At 18.9% G+C, this 16,202-nt stretch overlaps 6 protein-coding genes across 6 annotated transcripts; all 6 read right to left on the bottom strand. All coding sequences in view use genetic code 6, as the record gives it.

Moving 5' to 3' along the window:
* Positions 1-180: 180 nt before the first annotated feature.
* TTHERM_00423360 (hypothetical protein) lies at positions 181-1,407 on the bottom strand (the record flags this gene model as incomplete). The annotated part of the gene is made up of 1 exon (XM_001013712.1): positions 181-1,407. One exon carries the CDS (start codon positions 1,405-1,407, stop codon positions 181-183), a length of 1,227 nt encoding a protein of 408 aa, XP_001013712.1.
* Positions 1,408-3,294: 1,887 nt separating this feature from the next.
* On the bottom strand, positions 3,295-4,515 carry TTHERM_00423350 (hypothetical protein; the record flags this gene model as incomplete). Its single annotated transcript, XM_001013711.1, has 1 exon — positions 3,295-4,515. The coding sequence occupies one exon, from the start codon at positions 4,513-4,515 to the stop codon at positions 3,295-3,297; it is 1,221 nt and encodes a 406-aa protein (XP_001013711.1).
* Positions 4,516-5,037: 522 nt separating this feature from the next.
* Positions 5,038-6,384, bottom strand: TTHERM_00423340 (hypothetical protein; the record flags this gene model as incomplete). Its single annotated transcript, XM_001013710.2, has 4 exons — positions 6,006-6,384; positions 5,658-5,735; positions 5,340-5,552; positions 5,038-5,149 (listed from the first exon to the last, which is right to left on the bottom strand). The coding sequence occupies exons 1-4, from the start codon at positions 6,200-6,202 to the stop codon at positions 5,038-5,040; spliced, it is 600 nt and encodes a 199-aa protein (XP_001013710.2). The 5' UTR covers positions 6,203-6,384.
* Positions 6,385-8,295: 1,911 nt separating this feature from the next.
* Positions 8,296-9,586, bottom strand: TTHERM_000423321 (hypothetical protein; the record flags this gene model as incomplete). Its single annotated transcript, XM_012797039.1, has 2 exons — positions 8,296-8,709; positions 8,769-9,586. 2 exons carry the CDS (start codon positions 9,584-9,586, stop codon positions 8,649-8,651), a joined length of 879 nt encoding a protein of 292 aa, XP_012652493.1. The 3' UTR covers positions 8,296-8,648.
* A 1,374-nt stretch (positions 9,587-10,960) lies between these two features.
* TTHERM_00423320 (transmembrane protein, putative) lies at positions 10,961-12,215 on the bottom strand (the record flags this gene model as incomplete). Its single annotated transcript, XM_001013708.2, has 2 exons — positions 10,961-11,450; positions 11,650-12,215. 2 exons carry the CDS (start codon positions 12,213-12,215, stop codon positions 10,961-10,963), a joined length of 1,056 nt encoding a protein of 351 aa, XP_001013708.2.
* A 340-nt stretch (positions 12,216-12,555) lies between these two features.
* TTHERM_00423310 (transmembrane protein, putative) lies at positions 12,556-14,806 on the bottom strand (the record flags this gene model as incomplete). Its single annotated transcript, XM_001013707.2, has 3 exons — positions 12,556-12,597; positions 12,663-12,958; positions 13,102-14,806. The coding sequence occupies 3 exons, from the start codon at positions 14,804-14,806 to the stop codon at positions 12,556-12,558; spliced, it is 2,043 nt and encodes a 680-aa protein (XP_001013707.2).
* Positions 14,807-16,202: the final 1,396 nt, after the last annotated feature.

Raw genomic sequence — 16,202 nt, 5'->3', positions numbered from 1 at the left:
TTTCTATTGAAGTTATCATTGAAAACTTTTTAATTTTAAGATAAAAAATTTAATTAATTAATTAATTATCTTATCTTGGCCTATTTTTTAAATAAGCTGTTTTTAAAATAATTTATCAAATTTTTGGATATAAACTGTTATATAATTATCATATGCATTTAGACAGATTTTTTATTAAACTCACATATTTTAATTAAATTCATCAACAAGTTAAATATGAGTTATTATTATTTTATGAAAACAACTATATAGTTCAACTGCAAACCTGTATTATGTGTTTTCTAAAATAAGCTAATTATTTTATAACTCTGCTATATTTTCATAATTTGGATAATTTGCTACTTTGATCATTTTCTATGCTAAGTGGATCCTCACTTCTATTTCTTTATCGATATTTTTTTTTGTTCCTTCAAATACATCTTTTCCTTTTACTACCTTTGTTATTGTATTTAAATCTCCTCTCTCATTATAACATATTGTATTATATAATTTTTAATTATCTTTATCTTGTTCTTTGATAATACCTATTAATAAAAAGCTATTAGGATCAGAATTTGTTTATAGTTTAACTCTAAATATATACTTCTAGTTTGGATCCAAGATAAAATTTGCATATGAAACACCATAACTTGAATCAATTGATTAAGTTATTTAGATTTCTCTATTTAACAATCTCTATATTTATAAATTTTATGAAGAACCATATGATTTTGATTTTTCAAATTCTATGTTACCAATATTATTATTACTAAAAAAGTCTATATCATCAATTAGATTTAATATTTTTTATTAAATTTAATTTGGAATTGTTAAATCAACTTTATTTATGATTTTTTAATATTCTGCAATACTTTTTTATAATTTATCTGTATTTTCCTTAATATTTTAGTATTTTTTTTTAATTATTTCTTTTATGCTTTGTTCAGAATCTTCTTAGTGTTCTTTTAATAATTATTAAATATCAAATTTAGATGATACTTCGTTGTAAATCTTTAAAAATTTGTCTCCTTAATCCTAGTTTAGATTATCCATTTATGAAATAAGTTTTTACTTAACTTGATTTTGAAGTAAATCTATTTTTTAATTGATTTATTTTTTCAGAGATGTGAAGTAATTATTAATTTTTTCAACAAAATACTCCTAAATAGAATTAGCTTTTTAAATTTATAAGTTTTATATAATATTATAGATTTTTTCATCTTCTAAAGGAGGAAAACTTGAGAAAATGTGATATTAATCTGCAAATAAAAATTCATCATGGTCTATTATTTTATAAACATCTTTAGTTAATTTTTTTGCACAAACTAAGCAAATTTTAGTGTGAATATTATCTTCTTCAAATAATAAAAAATTATTATTGAAGTTTGGATGAATATCGCATTTACTTTGTTTTTTTTCTCTTTCCATATTTTATCAATTTTTTTAAATTAAATAAATTATATCAATCAATAAAGACTCTTTTTTGTTTTAAAAGAAGAAAATTAATTGGAATATTAAAAAGTAATTATTATATTTAAGAATAAAAAGTAATTAGTATATTTAAGAAAAAAAGTATGATTTAATTTATTTATAAAGTGATCAATTCTAAAAAAAGATTAAACAAGAAAATATGAAACAATAAATGCTTTTTAAATTTGTTATTTTATTATTACATAGATTTTTATAGATAAATAATTATCTTCCTCATATTATATTTAATCTTTTTAACAAACAATCTTATTATTCAAATTTTCAATCAAAATATTTTTCAATAGATTCTACTATTTTGATTTAAATCTATGAATTGATTATTTGATCGAATATTAAAAAATGAAATAATCTTAGAGTTTTTAAATTTATATCCTAAAAAATTATTAACAGAGGTAAAGTGAGTTTAAATGATTATTAAAACATTTATTATTGTTTGTTTAGTTTAAAGATAACTGAGAAAATTCAAAAAAAGCTACTTTAAAATAATAATACCAAAAACGCAGATAGATATTATTCCTTTTTAGTTTGAAAAAGTAAAATGGATTAAAACTAATTAAATAATATTGTCTAAGATAATGTTTAGTTAAGTATGAAATATATTTTAATTTAAATATATTTTTTTATATTTATTATTTATCATCCATTGAATCGCAAGTATCATTTAAAAAACCTTTTGATTGTATTTATTGATATATCTAATTTTAAGTATTAAATATAAAGGGAATATCTTATCAAGATAGATTTATAGATTTTCTTTTATATGTAATAAAAATGAAATTATTTTTCAAAATTATTAAAACATATTTATTTTTTAGCAAGTTTTAATTTTAAGTTTAGATATTTTAAATTTATTTTTGCTAACTAAATAGATCTTAAAATCAATCTAACATAATATTATTATTACTTTAAATCTTTATTAAAAGTTTGTGATATTATTTATTTATAATAATATTAATTTCTATTAAATGATTGGTATTATTATAGTTTTTGAATTTATATTTCCTAATTAGTGTCTTTAAAAATATTTTTAATAAAAATTGTTATTGTAAATTAGCCATCAAATATAAAAAGATAAAATAATTTTTTATTGCTTTGTTTAAAACAGTAATATAATATATACTAACTAATTATATCTAATATATTTAATTTTTAGTAATTAAATAAATATTATTGAATCAAGATTCTTTCAAATTTTATTGAATATTAGTTAAGTAAATTTAATCAAAAAATAAAATAAATAATGTAGACTAAAAACTATTTTTTTATTTTAACTGCTTTTTTATAATTTTTAAGATAAAAATGGTAAATTAATATTTTTATGTTGAATAATTTAGTATTGCTTTTTAAAATTATTTAATTAATTGAAAATAATTTAACTAAGTAATTCATTTTATTTAAATAAATAAATAAAAATAATTTCAAATTATTTATGTAATAACAAATAATGATCAATAATTAAATAAAATATTAATTTAAGCATGATTAATTAATATGTAGATTAGTTAAAAAACACTTAATTATATGTTTTAATTTTAAATATTCATTTTTGAATGAAAAATAATTTGTGATTATTCCTTATGTATCACTCTTATTTTTTTGATAAAAAAAGGGCAATTCCTCACTGCTATTTTATTAAATTTAAAATTCAATAAATTTATTTTAGTAATGTCTAAAAAATTATAAACATGTTATAATTCAATTTTTTATCCTCACATAATAAATGAGATTAAAAATATTTAATTTTAAAAGAAAAAAATTGGTTTCCATTCAAATGGATTATATATAGAAGTACCACATGCATTTAGACATTTTTTTTGATTAAGCTCACATATTTTGATTAAATTCATCTACAACTTAAATATGAGTTATTATTATTTTATGAACCTAATAATGTAGTTCAACTGCAAACCTGTACTATGTGTTATCTAAAATATCCTAATTATTTTTTAACTCTGCTACATTTTCATAATTTGGATAATTTGCTACTTTGAACATTTTCTATGCTAAGTGGATCCTCACTTCTATTTCTTTATCGATATTTGTTTTTTTTCCTTCAAATACATCTTTTCCTTTTACTATCTTTGTTATTGTATTATTAACTCCTGTCTCATTATAACATATTGTATTATATAATTTTTAATTATCTTTATCTTGTTCTTTGATAATTCCTATTACTAAAAAGCTATCATTCTAAGAATTTGTTTATAGTTTAACTCTAAATATATACTTCTAGTTTGGATCCAAGATAAAATTTGCATATGAAACACCATGAGCATCACTAATTGATTAAGTTATTTAGATTTATCTATTTTACAATCTTTATATTTATAAATTTTATGAAGAACCATATGATTTAGATTTTTCAAATTCTATGTTACTAATAATATTAAAAAAGTCTATTTTATCAATTAAATTTAGTATTTTTTATTAAATTAAATTTGGAATTGTTAAATCAACTTTGCTTATGATTTTTTAATATTCTGTAATACTTTTTTATAATTTATCAGTATTTTCCTTAATATTTTAGTATTTTTATTGAATTATTTCTTTTATGCGTTATTCAGAATCTTATTATTAATCTTTTAATTATTATTAAATATCAAACTTAGATGATAATTCGTTGTAAATATCTAAAAATGTGTTTCCTTAATTTTTGTTTATATACATTTCAATAAGTTTTTGCTCAACATCAATTTGAAGTTAATCTATTTTTTGTTTGATTTAGTTTCTCAGATTTATGAAATAATCATTTATTTTTTTTTTAAATATCTCCTTAATAGGTAAATCTTTTTTTAATTTCTAATTTTTTATATGATCATAGATTTTATCATATTCTAAAGGAGGAAAGTTTTCAAAAATATGATTTTCATCTGCTGATAAAAATTCTTTATACTCTATTATTTTACCAATTTTATTACTTTCCTTAAGTAATTTTTATGCGCTATTAATGCAAATTTTAGTGTGAATGTTAATTTCTTAAATGAATAAGTGTTTATTACTTAAGCCATGCTCAACGCATTTGCTTTTTATTTTTAAGATCTCCATATTTTATCAATTTTTTTAATTTAATAAATTATATCATTAAAGACTATTTTTTTGTTTGTTTTTAAAGAAAGAAAGAAAAATAATTAGAATATCTAAGAAAAATAAGTAATTAGTATATTTAAGAATAAATGAATATTTAATAAAATAAAATATGATTTATTATTTAAAAAAGCAAGAAAAATACAAAAAATACATTATTTTTTATTTTAAAAAACTTAAATGGATTACAACTAGTTAAATAATATATTCTCAAAGACTATGTTAAGTTAAGTATGAAATATATTTTAATTCAAATCTATTGCTTTATATTTATTATCTATCATTTATTGAAATGCAAATATCATTTAAAAGACAATTATTTGTTAAAATATCTTATTTTAAATATAAAATATAAAAGTAATATCTTTGATAGATTTTCTTTTATGTATATTAAATAAAAATAAATCAAATTATGTTTCAAAATTAATATATCCTTTGAGATTATCATGTTTTAATTTTAAATTTTGCAATTTTGTATATATATCAATTATCTTAGATTATAAATTTTTGATAACTAGATCTTAAGATCTACATTCTATCATAAAAATATGATTCTGGGTACACCGGCCCAAGCCAAAATTTTCTTCCAAAAAACCTTAAAATTTTGAAAAAATTTTGAAAGGAAAAAATTAGTTTCCATTCAAAAGGATTTTATATAGAAGTACCACATACATTTAGTTATATTTTTTTTTGATTAAGCTCACATATTTTAATTAAATTCATCAACAACTTAAATATGAGTTATTATTATTTTATGAACCTAATAATATAGTTAAATTGCAAACCTGTATTATGTGTTTTCTAAAATAAGCTAATTATTTTATAACTCTGCTATATTTTCATAATTTGGATAATTTGCTACTTTGATCATTTTCTATGCTAAGTGGATCCTCACTTCTATTTCTTTATCGATATTTGTTTTTTTTCCTTCAAATACATCTTTTCCTTTTACTACCTTTGTTATTGTATTATTATCTCCTCTCTCATTATAACATATTCTATCATGTAATTATTAATTATCTTTATCTTGTTCTTTGATAATACCTATTAATAAAAAGCTATCACTCTAAGAATTTGTTTATAGTTTAACTCTAAATATATACTTCTAGTTTGGATCCAAGATAAAATTTGCATATGAAACACCATGAGCATCACTAATTGATTAAGTTATTTAGATTTATCTATTTTATATTCTTTATATTTATACATTTTATGAAAAACCATATGATTTAGATTTTTCAAATTCTATGTTACAAATAATATTAAAAAAGTCTATTCCATCAATTAAATTTAGTATTTTTTATTAAATTAAATTTGGAATTGTAAAATCAATTTTGTTTATGATTTTTTAATATTCTGTAATATTTTTTTATAATTTATCTGTATTTTCCTTAATATTTTAGTAATTTTATTGAATTATTTCTTTTATGTGGTATTCAGAATCTTATTACTATTCTTTTAATAATTATTAAATATCAAACTTAGATGATATTTCGTTGTAAATATCTAAAAAGATGTCTCCTTAATTCTTGTTTAAATCTTCCATTTAAATGAGTTTTTACTTAACTTGATTGTGAAGTAAATCTATTTTTTGATTTATTTATTTTTTCAGATTTATGAAATAATCATTAATTTTTTCAACAAACATCTCCTAAATAGAATTACCTTTTTAAATTCTTAAATTTTTAATAATTTTATAGATTTTTTTATCTTCTAAAGGAGGAAAGCTTGAGAAAATATGATTTTAATCTGCATGTAAAAATTCATCATGATCTATTATTTTATGAGTAAACTCAGTTAATTCTTTTGCGCAGTTAAAACAAATTTTAGTGTGAATATTATCTTCTTCAAATAATAAAAAATTATTATTGAAGTTTGGATGAATATTGCATTTACTTTGTTTTTTTTCTTGATCCATATTTTATCAATTTTTTTTAATTTAATAAATTATATCAAAAAAAAGACTTTTCTTTCGTTTTTAAAGGAAAAATAAAAAGTAATTAGAATATTTAAGAAAGAAAAGTAATTAGAATATTTAAGAAAATAAAATATCATTTATTTTATTTAAAAAGTGATTAATTTTATTAAAGAGAAAGCAAGAAAATATGAAATTATGAATGCTTTTTACATTTATTATTTAATATTAAATAGATAAACTATTATTTTCCTCAAATTATATTTAACCTTTTTACAATCTTTTGTGAGAACATTCATTATTTAAATATTCAAAATATATTTCATTAAATTTCTAATTTTTTGATTTATAACTATGAACTAATATTTTGATCGAAGATTAAAAAATAAAATAATCTTAGAATTTTTAAACTAATGTCGTATAAAATAATTAACAGATGTAAAATGAATTTAAAAGATATTAAAATATTTATTATTGTTAGTTTATTTTAAAGATAACTGAATAAATTAATTCATCAAAAGGTACTTTAACAAGAAAAATACCAAAAAGGCAAATTTTATTATTATTTTTTTAAAAAAGTAAAATGGATTCCAACTAGTTAAATAATCTTTCAAAAAGCTATGTTTAGTAAAGTACAAAATATATTTTTATTCTAATATATTGCTTTATATTTATTATCTATCATTTATTGAGATACAAATATCATTTAAAAAACAATTCTTTGCATTTATTAAAAAATCTAATTTTAAGTGTTAGAAATAAAAGAAATATCTTTTATAAATTTAGGTTAGATGGTTTTAATTTTAAGTTTTCATATTTTTTATATCAATTATCTTATATCAAATATTTAAAAATTTTGTTAAAATAGATATTAAGATCTAACCTAATATTATTATTATTTTAATGTCTTTATTATAAAATCTGTGATATTATTTATTTAAAAATATTAATTTTTATTAAATTTTTGATATTATAAAATATTTTTAATTGAATTTCTGCTTTCTTAGAAGCTAATTTAAAAATATTATTAATAAAATTATAACTGTAAATTAGTTATCAAATATAGAAATATTTTTAATTTTGTATTATGTATCTTTAAAGAAGTTATTAATTTTAGTTAAGTAAATTTAATCATAAAATATAATTAGCAAAGTAACTTTAAAACAATTATTTTTTTAGGGCAATCATTTAAAATTATATTTTTTATGTAGAATAATTTAAAAGGTAAAATTCTTTTTTAAAACAAAAATAGTTTAACCTGGTAATTAATTTTTTTAAAATAATAAAATAAAAATGATTTCAGTTTTATGTAATAAAAAATAACATAAATTAAATAAAATATTCATATAAGCAGGATTAATATGTATAATTAAAGAATAAAATATATACTTCAATTTTATTACTAGTTTTGCTAATCACTAAATATTTTAAAGATAGATTAAGTTTTATTTCTATTATTTTTTGGTGGTTAGAAACCGTTTGAAGGTATTTAAATGCTTCTGCTTGATCTGAAAGATTAAATTTTTAAGCTTTTTAAAATTTGATTTTCTTCTCACTGCTATATATGGCTGATGCATTTGAAGATTATTTATTTAAAAATAAATAATTTTATAATAGAATTTAATTAATTAATAATATTAATAATTTTAATTAAAATCAATCTTTATGATTTTTCTATTAATTTTTTTATTTTAATAAAAATAAAATTTCTTTTTTCCTAAAAATTTCTAATTTTATTAAATTTAAAACTCATTCATTCTATATTTAAAAGATTAAACTTCTACACAATAAATAACATCAAAATATTTAAATTTGAAATAAAAAAATTAGCTTCCATTCAAATGGATTATATATAGAACTACCACATGCATTTAGATTTTTTTTTTTTGATTAAGCTCACATATTTTGATTAAATTCATCAACAACTTAAATATGAGTTATTATTATTTTATGGACACAATAATATAGTTCAACTGCAAACCTATACTATGTGTTTTCTAAAATAAGCTAATTATTTTATAACTCTGCTACATTTTCATAATTTGGATAATTTGCTACTTTGATCATTTTCTATGCTAAGTGGATCCTCACTTCTATTTCTTTATCGATATCTGGTTTTCTTCCTTCAAACACACTTTTTCCTTTTACTACCTTTGTTATTGTATTATTATTTCCTCTCTCATTATAACATATTGTATTATATAATTCTTTATTATCTTTATCTTGTTCTTTGATAATACCTATTAATAAAAAGCTATTAGGCTGAGAATTTGTTTATAGTTTAACTCTAAATATATACTTCTAGTTTGGATCCAAGATAAAATTTGCATATGAAACACCATGATGATTATCAATTGATTAAGTTATTTAGATTTATCCATTTTACAATCTTTATATTTATAAATTTTATGAAGAACCATATGATTTAGATTTTTCAAAATCTACATTATCAATATCTTTACTAAAAAAGTCTATTCCATCAATTAAATTTAGTAATTTTTATTAAATTAAATTTGGAATTATAAAATCAATTTTTGTTATGGTATTTGAATATTCTGCAATCCTTTTTTATAATTTATCAGTATTTTCCTTAATATTTTAGTATTTTTATTGAATTATTTCTTTTAAGCGTTATTCAGAATCTTATTACTATTCTTTTAACAATTATTAAATATCAAACTTAGATGATATTTCGTTGTAAATATCTAAAAAGGTGTCTCTTTAATTCTTGTCTAGATCTTCCATTTAAATAAGTTTTTGCTTAACTTGATTGTGAAGTAAATCTATTTTTTGATTGATTTATTTTTTCAGATTTATGAAATAATCATTAATTTTTTCAACAAACATCTCCTAAATAGAATTATCTTTTTAAATTTATAAATTTTATATAATTTTATAGATTTTTTTATCTTCTAAAGGAGGAAAGCCTGAGAAAATATAATTTTAATCTGCATGTAAAAATTCATCTTGATCTATAATTTTATCATTAAACTCAGTTTATTCTTTTGCACATTTAAAGCAAATTTTAGTGTGAATATTATCTTCTTCAAATAATAAAAAATTATTATTTAAGTTTGGATGAATATTGCATTTACTTTGTTTTTTTTCTTTTTCCATATTTTATCAATTTTTTTTAATTTAATAAATTATATCAAAAAAAAGTCTATTCTTTCGTTTTTAAAGGAAATAAAAACTAATTAGAATATTTAAGAAAATAGAATATGATTTATTTTAATTAAAAAGAAAGTGATCAATTTTAAAAAAGAGCAAACAAGAAAATATGAAATTCTAAATGCTTTTTACATTTATTATTTAATAATTAAATAAATAAAATATTATTTTCCTCATATCATTTAATCTTTTTAATAAAATTGTGAGGACATTAATTATTTAAATTTTCAAAATACATTTCATTAAATTTCTAATTAATATAATATACAATTATTAATAGAGGTAAAGTGAATTTAAAAGATTATTAAAATATGTATTATTGCTAGTTTATTTTAAATATGACTAAGTAAATTAATTCATCAAAAACTACGTTTGTTTACAAGAAAACTACCAAAAAAACAAATTTTATTATTTTTTATTTTAAAAAGTAAAATGGATTCCAACTAATTAAATCACAATTTAAAAAGTTATTTTTAGTTAAGTAAAAAATATATTTTAATTTAAATATATATTTTTATATTTATTATCTATAGTTTATTTAGATTCAAGCATCTCTTAAAAAACAATTCTTTGAATTAATAAAATATCTAATTTTAAGTATTAGATATAAAAGAAAAATCTTTTAAAATTTAGGTTCATTTATTTAAATAAAGTAATTTTTTATACAAATTGTCTTGGATCATAAATTTTTAATTTTTACCTAAATAGATCTAAGATCTAACATCATAATATCATTATTATTTTAACATCTTTATTAAAAAATCTATGATATTATATTTATTTAAAATTTTTTTTTTATTAAATTGTTGATATTATAAAAATATTTTTATTGAATTTCTGCTTGCTTTTAAGATTATTTAAAAAATATTATTAATAAAAATTGTAAAATTAGTCATCATATATAGAGAGATTTTTAATTTTATATTACCTTGTTTAAAAGAAAGTAAAACAATAAACATTGCATTCATACAATCTTATATATTTCTAATTAATTATTAGTGATTTAATAAATATTTTTGTTTAAGGGTTCTTTAAAGATGTTATTAAATTTAGTAAAGTAAATTTAATCATAAAATAAAATTAACAAAGTAACTTTAAAACAATTTTTTTTATAGTACAATAATTTAAAATTTAAAATTTTTATGTAGAATAATTTAAAATTCTTTTTTAAAATAAAAATAGTTTAACCTAGCAAAAAAATTTTTAAAAAGAATAAAATAAAAAAGATTTCAGTTTTATGTAATAAAAAATAAATTAAATTAAATAAAATATTCATTTAAACAGGATTAATATGTATAATTAAAGAATAAAATATATACTTCAATTTTATAACTAGTTTTGCTAATCACTAAACATTTTAAAGATAGATTAAATTTCATTTCTATTTTTTTTTGGTGTTTAGAAACCGTTTGAGGGTATTTAAATGCTTCTACTTGATCTGAAAGATTAAATTTTTAAATTTTAAATTTAGTTTTCTTCTCTCTGCTAAATACTTGGTCTTGAGTCAATTCCACTGCTATTCATTAATAGAAATTTTTAATTTGAGTTGTGATTTATCATCTTTTCAAATTATTTTGATTATTGAGTATTTTACTAAAGTTGTAATTTAGTAAGACTAGGTTACCTAAATTAGCTATACTAAGGAGTTTCTAAAGATTTTAAATTATGATTACTAAAGCAATTAGAATTTAAATTATTATTATCTTTAATAGCCTTAAATTTATATACCATAGTTTGAGAATCTAATTATTAATTCTTTAATTTTTATTTTTACTTCTATTTAAATCTTCTATATCTATCAAAATTTTACCTAATTACATTAAATAAAAAAATTTAAAAATTGTCAAATATGCTCTCTTAAAGTAAGACTCCATTTAATTAATACCATAAAAAATGTTTTGAGTGATAAATTAATTTGTGAATATTTAAAAAAACGTTTGATAGATATGATTTATAAATAGTGTTATAATAAAATAAAAATGTAGATAAATTAGAAATAAGTGATTTACTTGATTTTTTTCCATAGCAAGAATATTCTTAATGAGTTACTAGATTTGACTAATCTCTTTTTAAGGAAAGGAAGTTTTTTTATGATACATTCATATAATAGTTAATTTGATTTGACGGTTTAGTAAAATATGTTTACTACTACTATAGTAAGACTTATAATATATATAAAGAATTAAAAGAAGGCAGATATATTTTAGAGAAAGATGTTTTTTGTGCTAAATTGTAATTAATAAAGCAAAAATAGTAAGCATATCATCTAATTATACTGTTTGTCTAAGCTTTAGGATTGTTTATCCTTGTAAGGTTTTAACTTATTCAAAAACTTGTTATATATTTAAAGCAATATAATAGAAAGAAATATCTTAACTGATAAATATTCATCAGATAAAATATTCCCTAGAATAATTATTGATAACCTTAAAAATATTCTAATAAATTCCCAATAGAAATATTTAATAGAATATTCTGAGCATATGAATCCGTATTTATATGTTTAAATAGGCTCTGTAAGAGTTTTTACTTTTTATTTTATTCTCCAAAGTATGAATAATGGTAAAAATAGCATCCATATCAAAAGTTGTGGCAGTGTTAAATAAATTGTATATTTCAGGTGCTCGCTTGAGTAGCAAATTTTATTAATTTAAGATTTAATGTAATAGTTTTCACCTATTTAAATACATGACATCAATAAAACTAGTTAAGTAACAGTTCCGCTCTAAAATGAGATGAACGCAAAAGTAAAGGCTACGTAAATAAATCTTCTATGTTAGTGGTGATACATAGATTTTACAAAAAAGATGTAATAAATTAAAAATGATAAGATTAAGAATAAGAAAGGCTGAATAGAAACCCATATTCCTCTCAAGAACTCAATTGGGATTATATTTATTTAAGCTAGTAAACAATCAATCGAATTACTTTATAAATTCTAAGGGATTGCTATCATGCTAAGAGTATCAACAAAAGAAAATTTTAGAAAATTTAATTATGAATTTTATATGATTGACGTTACCTATATAAAATTTATGATGAGTTTAATATAAAATGAAACTTAATTTTATTCAGCAGCCTTCCCAATAAGAAGAAAATTTAATCTCCTTAGCGTTTAGCAAATGATTAATCTTGAAGCTTTATCAACAGCTTTTTTAACTGAGTAAAGGAAGTAAAGAGTTAAAATGAGCATTTATAATATTAGCTATAACAAAATTTCTTCATATTAATTACATGGAGTGCAAGTATATTTTTTCGAATTCCCATATCGTTAACCCCATGTTTTGCCATAGTTATCACATACCTCACATAGAGGTCCTAAAATATTTTATATATTTAAATAATGTTTTCTAAAAATGAAATAGGGTTAAAAGTTTAAACAAACAAATATTAAGTTGAAAAAACTTCATTAAATTAAATAAAAATAGTCAGAAAACTTTTAAATAAATTAAAATATTTACCTATGAAACCTTAAATACAACAGTTTATTGAAGCAATTTATAATCCAAAAGAGTTTTACTAGCACTTACAGTTTTCTGGTTTATTATTACAATAAATAATCTAATCGCTGTTTTCATTTTTTCTCCAATATCCGTCTTTGACATTTATCTAGTTAAGATAGCAGCTATCAGCTAAATCAAATGGACAAGATTAGCATAGTTGATTGGAATCTTTGAGTGGTATAACTATTGAGTAACTATTATTTGCACAAGGAGAACATTCGTAAATTTACTCAGATATTTTGGAGTAAATTTCACCAATTTAACATTCTCTAAAATTAACTTGAATATCATATGAGTTACCTTATACATAGGAGTTATTTGATAAATATTTAATTATAAAAGGAGCGATAATCTTAATGCTTGACTATTAAATAGGAATACCTTATAGCTTCATTCCATTTAAGTTAAATACATTATTATTTTCTGTATTTACATAGTTAAAAGTTATTGTATCTTTAACTTCAAGTTACTGAATATTGTTTGATTACACAAGCAATTGATAGGTTTTTATTTCTTATTGAATATTTGGTGATAAATTAGTTAATTATTATGCTGTTACATTCACTGTGTTGAATTCTTCATCTAATAGATAAAATAAATTGTCTTAAAGCACTTCACCACTTCTGATGTTTTCAAACAAAAAATAATCTATTGGTTTAAAAATTCCATCTCTTTTAAACATAAGATGTGATGGAATTGAACCTATATTTTGACCATATATTAAAGCTTAATTATTTTTAAATGTGATATTTAATTGCTACTATAAATTTCTTTTATTTTTTTATTAAAAAATCTTTTAAGCAAATTTTGGGATTATTCCCAAATATCTTATTGCTCCTCCAATTGTAGCTTTATTATTACTGAATAAGCTATTTTCTATTTGAATATCTGTATTTTCAAGATATATAGCTCCACCACTGCTTTTAGCAATATTATAATTAAATTAGCTGTTATTTATATAGCTATTAGTGCCATTACTTTCTGTAAAGTTAGATAAAAGTAAACAAGAACCAGAATCATTTGTTTCATTTTCAGTGAAAATAGATGAGTCTATTTATAAACTACTTATTCCATTTGACTGAAAACAAGAAAATAATTTATTTTTATAAAAAGTTGCATTCACTATATTTGTTTAAATAATATTTTACAAAGATATCAGATAAGAATTCATGGCAATATTGATATTAAATTAGCAATCTTGCATATAAATTTAATTCAAGTTTTCAATTAAAAACACTGGTTATGTAGAGTTAAGGTCAAAAATATTCTATCGATAAATAATTTCTTTCATCACTAAAGTAGAATTTATAAACTAAATTCTACTTAATTGTTTATCAGAATATACTTGAGCTACATTTGGAACATATATCACTAAGGAATTTAAATTTTAACTAATCGTTATATTTAAGAGATTTATCTATTCACATGCGGCAATGCTAATAAAATAACTATTCTAATTTTGTCTTAAATTCTATGAATTAGACTGAATTACTGAATTATTTATTTGTATTATTTCTATCATTCTTAAATCTATCAAGCTATATAATTGGCTATTCTCAATTTAATTACCTGTAAATTACAAACCATCTATCTACAAAAGAGTTCCATAACTGAACTATAAAAGAGAAGAGTTTTCTTTGAAATAAGTTTCTTAAATTCTCATTCCAGTAATTTATATTTAGTTGAAATTTAAAATTTAAAATCCATAGAAGTTATTTGGAATATTTTCTTTAAAAATTATTAAATCATTTATGATAACATTATTTGTCTAGTTAATTTAAATTCCATAAGATATTGAACTCTGTGCAGATCCTTTTAGTTAGTAAAGGTTGCAAGATTGAAAAACAACTTTTTAGAATCCTTAAATTATGACATTATTTTTAATATATAAGTTAGCATTTTAAAAGGTGATTGAATTGTAGTAATCACTTAATCCATTGTAATTTATTCTGTCAATATATACATTTTACCCAGTTATAACTAAGGATGTAGTTAAATTAGAATTGTAAAAGGGAATAGTAAGAGCATATTTATTATTTTAAGAATTATTTGTATTAATAATTTTATTTTAGTTTATTACAAATTAGTAGCTACTCACTTTGTATTTCATGAAAGAATTTAGCAAATAAAACATATTTATTTTTTATTACATTATATACTAATTAGGATCATTAAAAGTTTAAATGCAATTGTATTACTAGTTTTATTATATTATTGGAATGTAATTAAAAACCAGCTAGTCTAATATTAAATCATATCCTACAATAGTTAGAGCATTAAATGTATTTTTATCATTTTAATTTAAATAATTTTATTATGCATAAAACAATTTAAAAAAACCTGAATTAGATTTGTAAATAATTTCCGAAGACCCTTATGATGTTAATAAATAGTTAGTAAAATTTAATTTTTATAGCTCAAGAGAGTTAGCAAAGGATATCAAAATATAATTAGAATCAATTAAATTAATATCATAAATAGTATTTTATTGATAATTTTATGTCGATATATAAATTGCATCAGTGGAAACTAAGTCATAAATTGCATAAATTAAATCTACAAAAGCAATCATATATTTTTGATCTTCATAAACTTTAAATTTAAAGTGCTGTCTAATAAAAGGTAAAAAGAATTACTAATTCTAATCTTGTATATTTGATATTAAGCATTATATACAAAGTTTGTAAATATAAATGCTGTCTTAGAGAGAAATCAATGCATTAATCTAATCAGAGTTAAGATACAATTGCAGTATTTTAGATTAATAATTTGTTGTAAATATAATATTCAATTAAATCGATTGATCATATTTAGATTTTAATAATTGAGCAATTTATAAAACTTTATTTGATGAATAAGTAAGAATGTAATAAATCTCTTGAGACGAATCCTCTTTAAAGTAAGTATTAAGTGAATTTATTTAATAAATACAAGTATGATAATTTTGGAAGTAAAATTATTATTTATTTGATAAATTTATTACAGTTAAAGAACCTGCTGATGAAGTTATTAAGCTAATTTTATTATTTACTGTTATTATATCATTTATTTCATCTTAA

The sequence above is a fragment of the Tetrahymena thermophila genome (genome assembly GCF_000189635.1).
Source record: "Tetrahymena thermophila SB210 genomic scaffold scf_8254671, whole genome shotgun sequence".
Lineage (NCBI taxonomy): Eukaryota > Ciliophora > Oligohymenophorea > Hymenostomatida > Tetrahymenidae > Tetrahymena > Tetrahymena thermophila.
The sequence above is the reverse complement of the archived record's forward strand: the minus strand, read 5'-3'. Positions and strand labels throughout refer to the sequence as shown.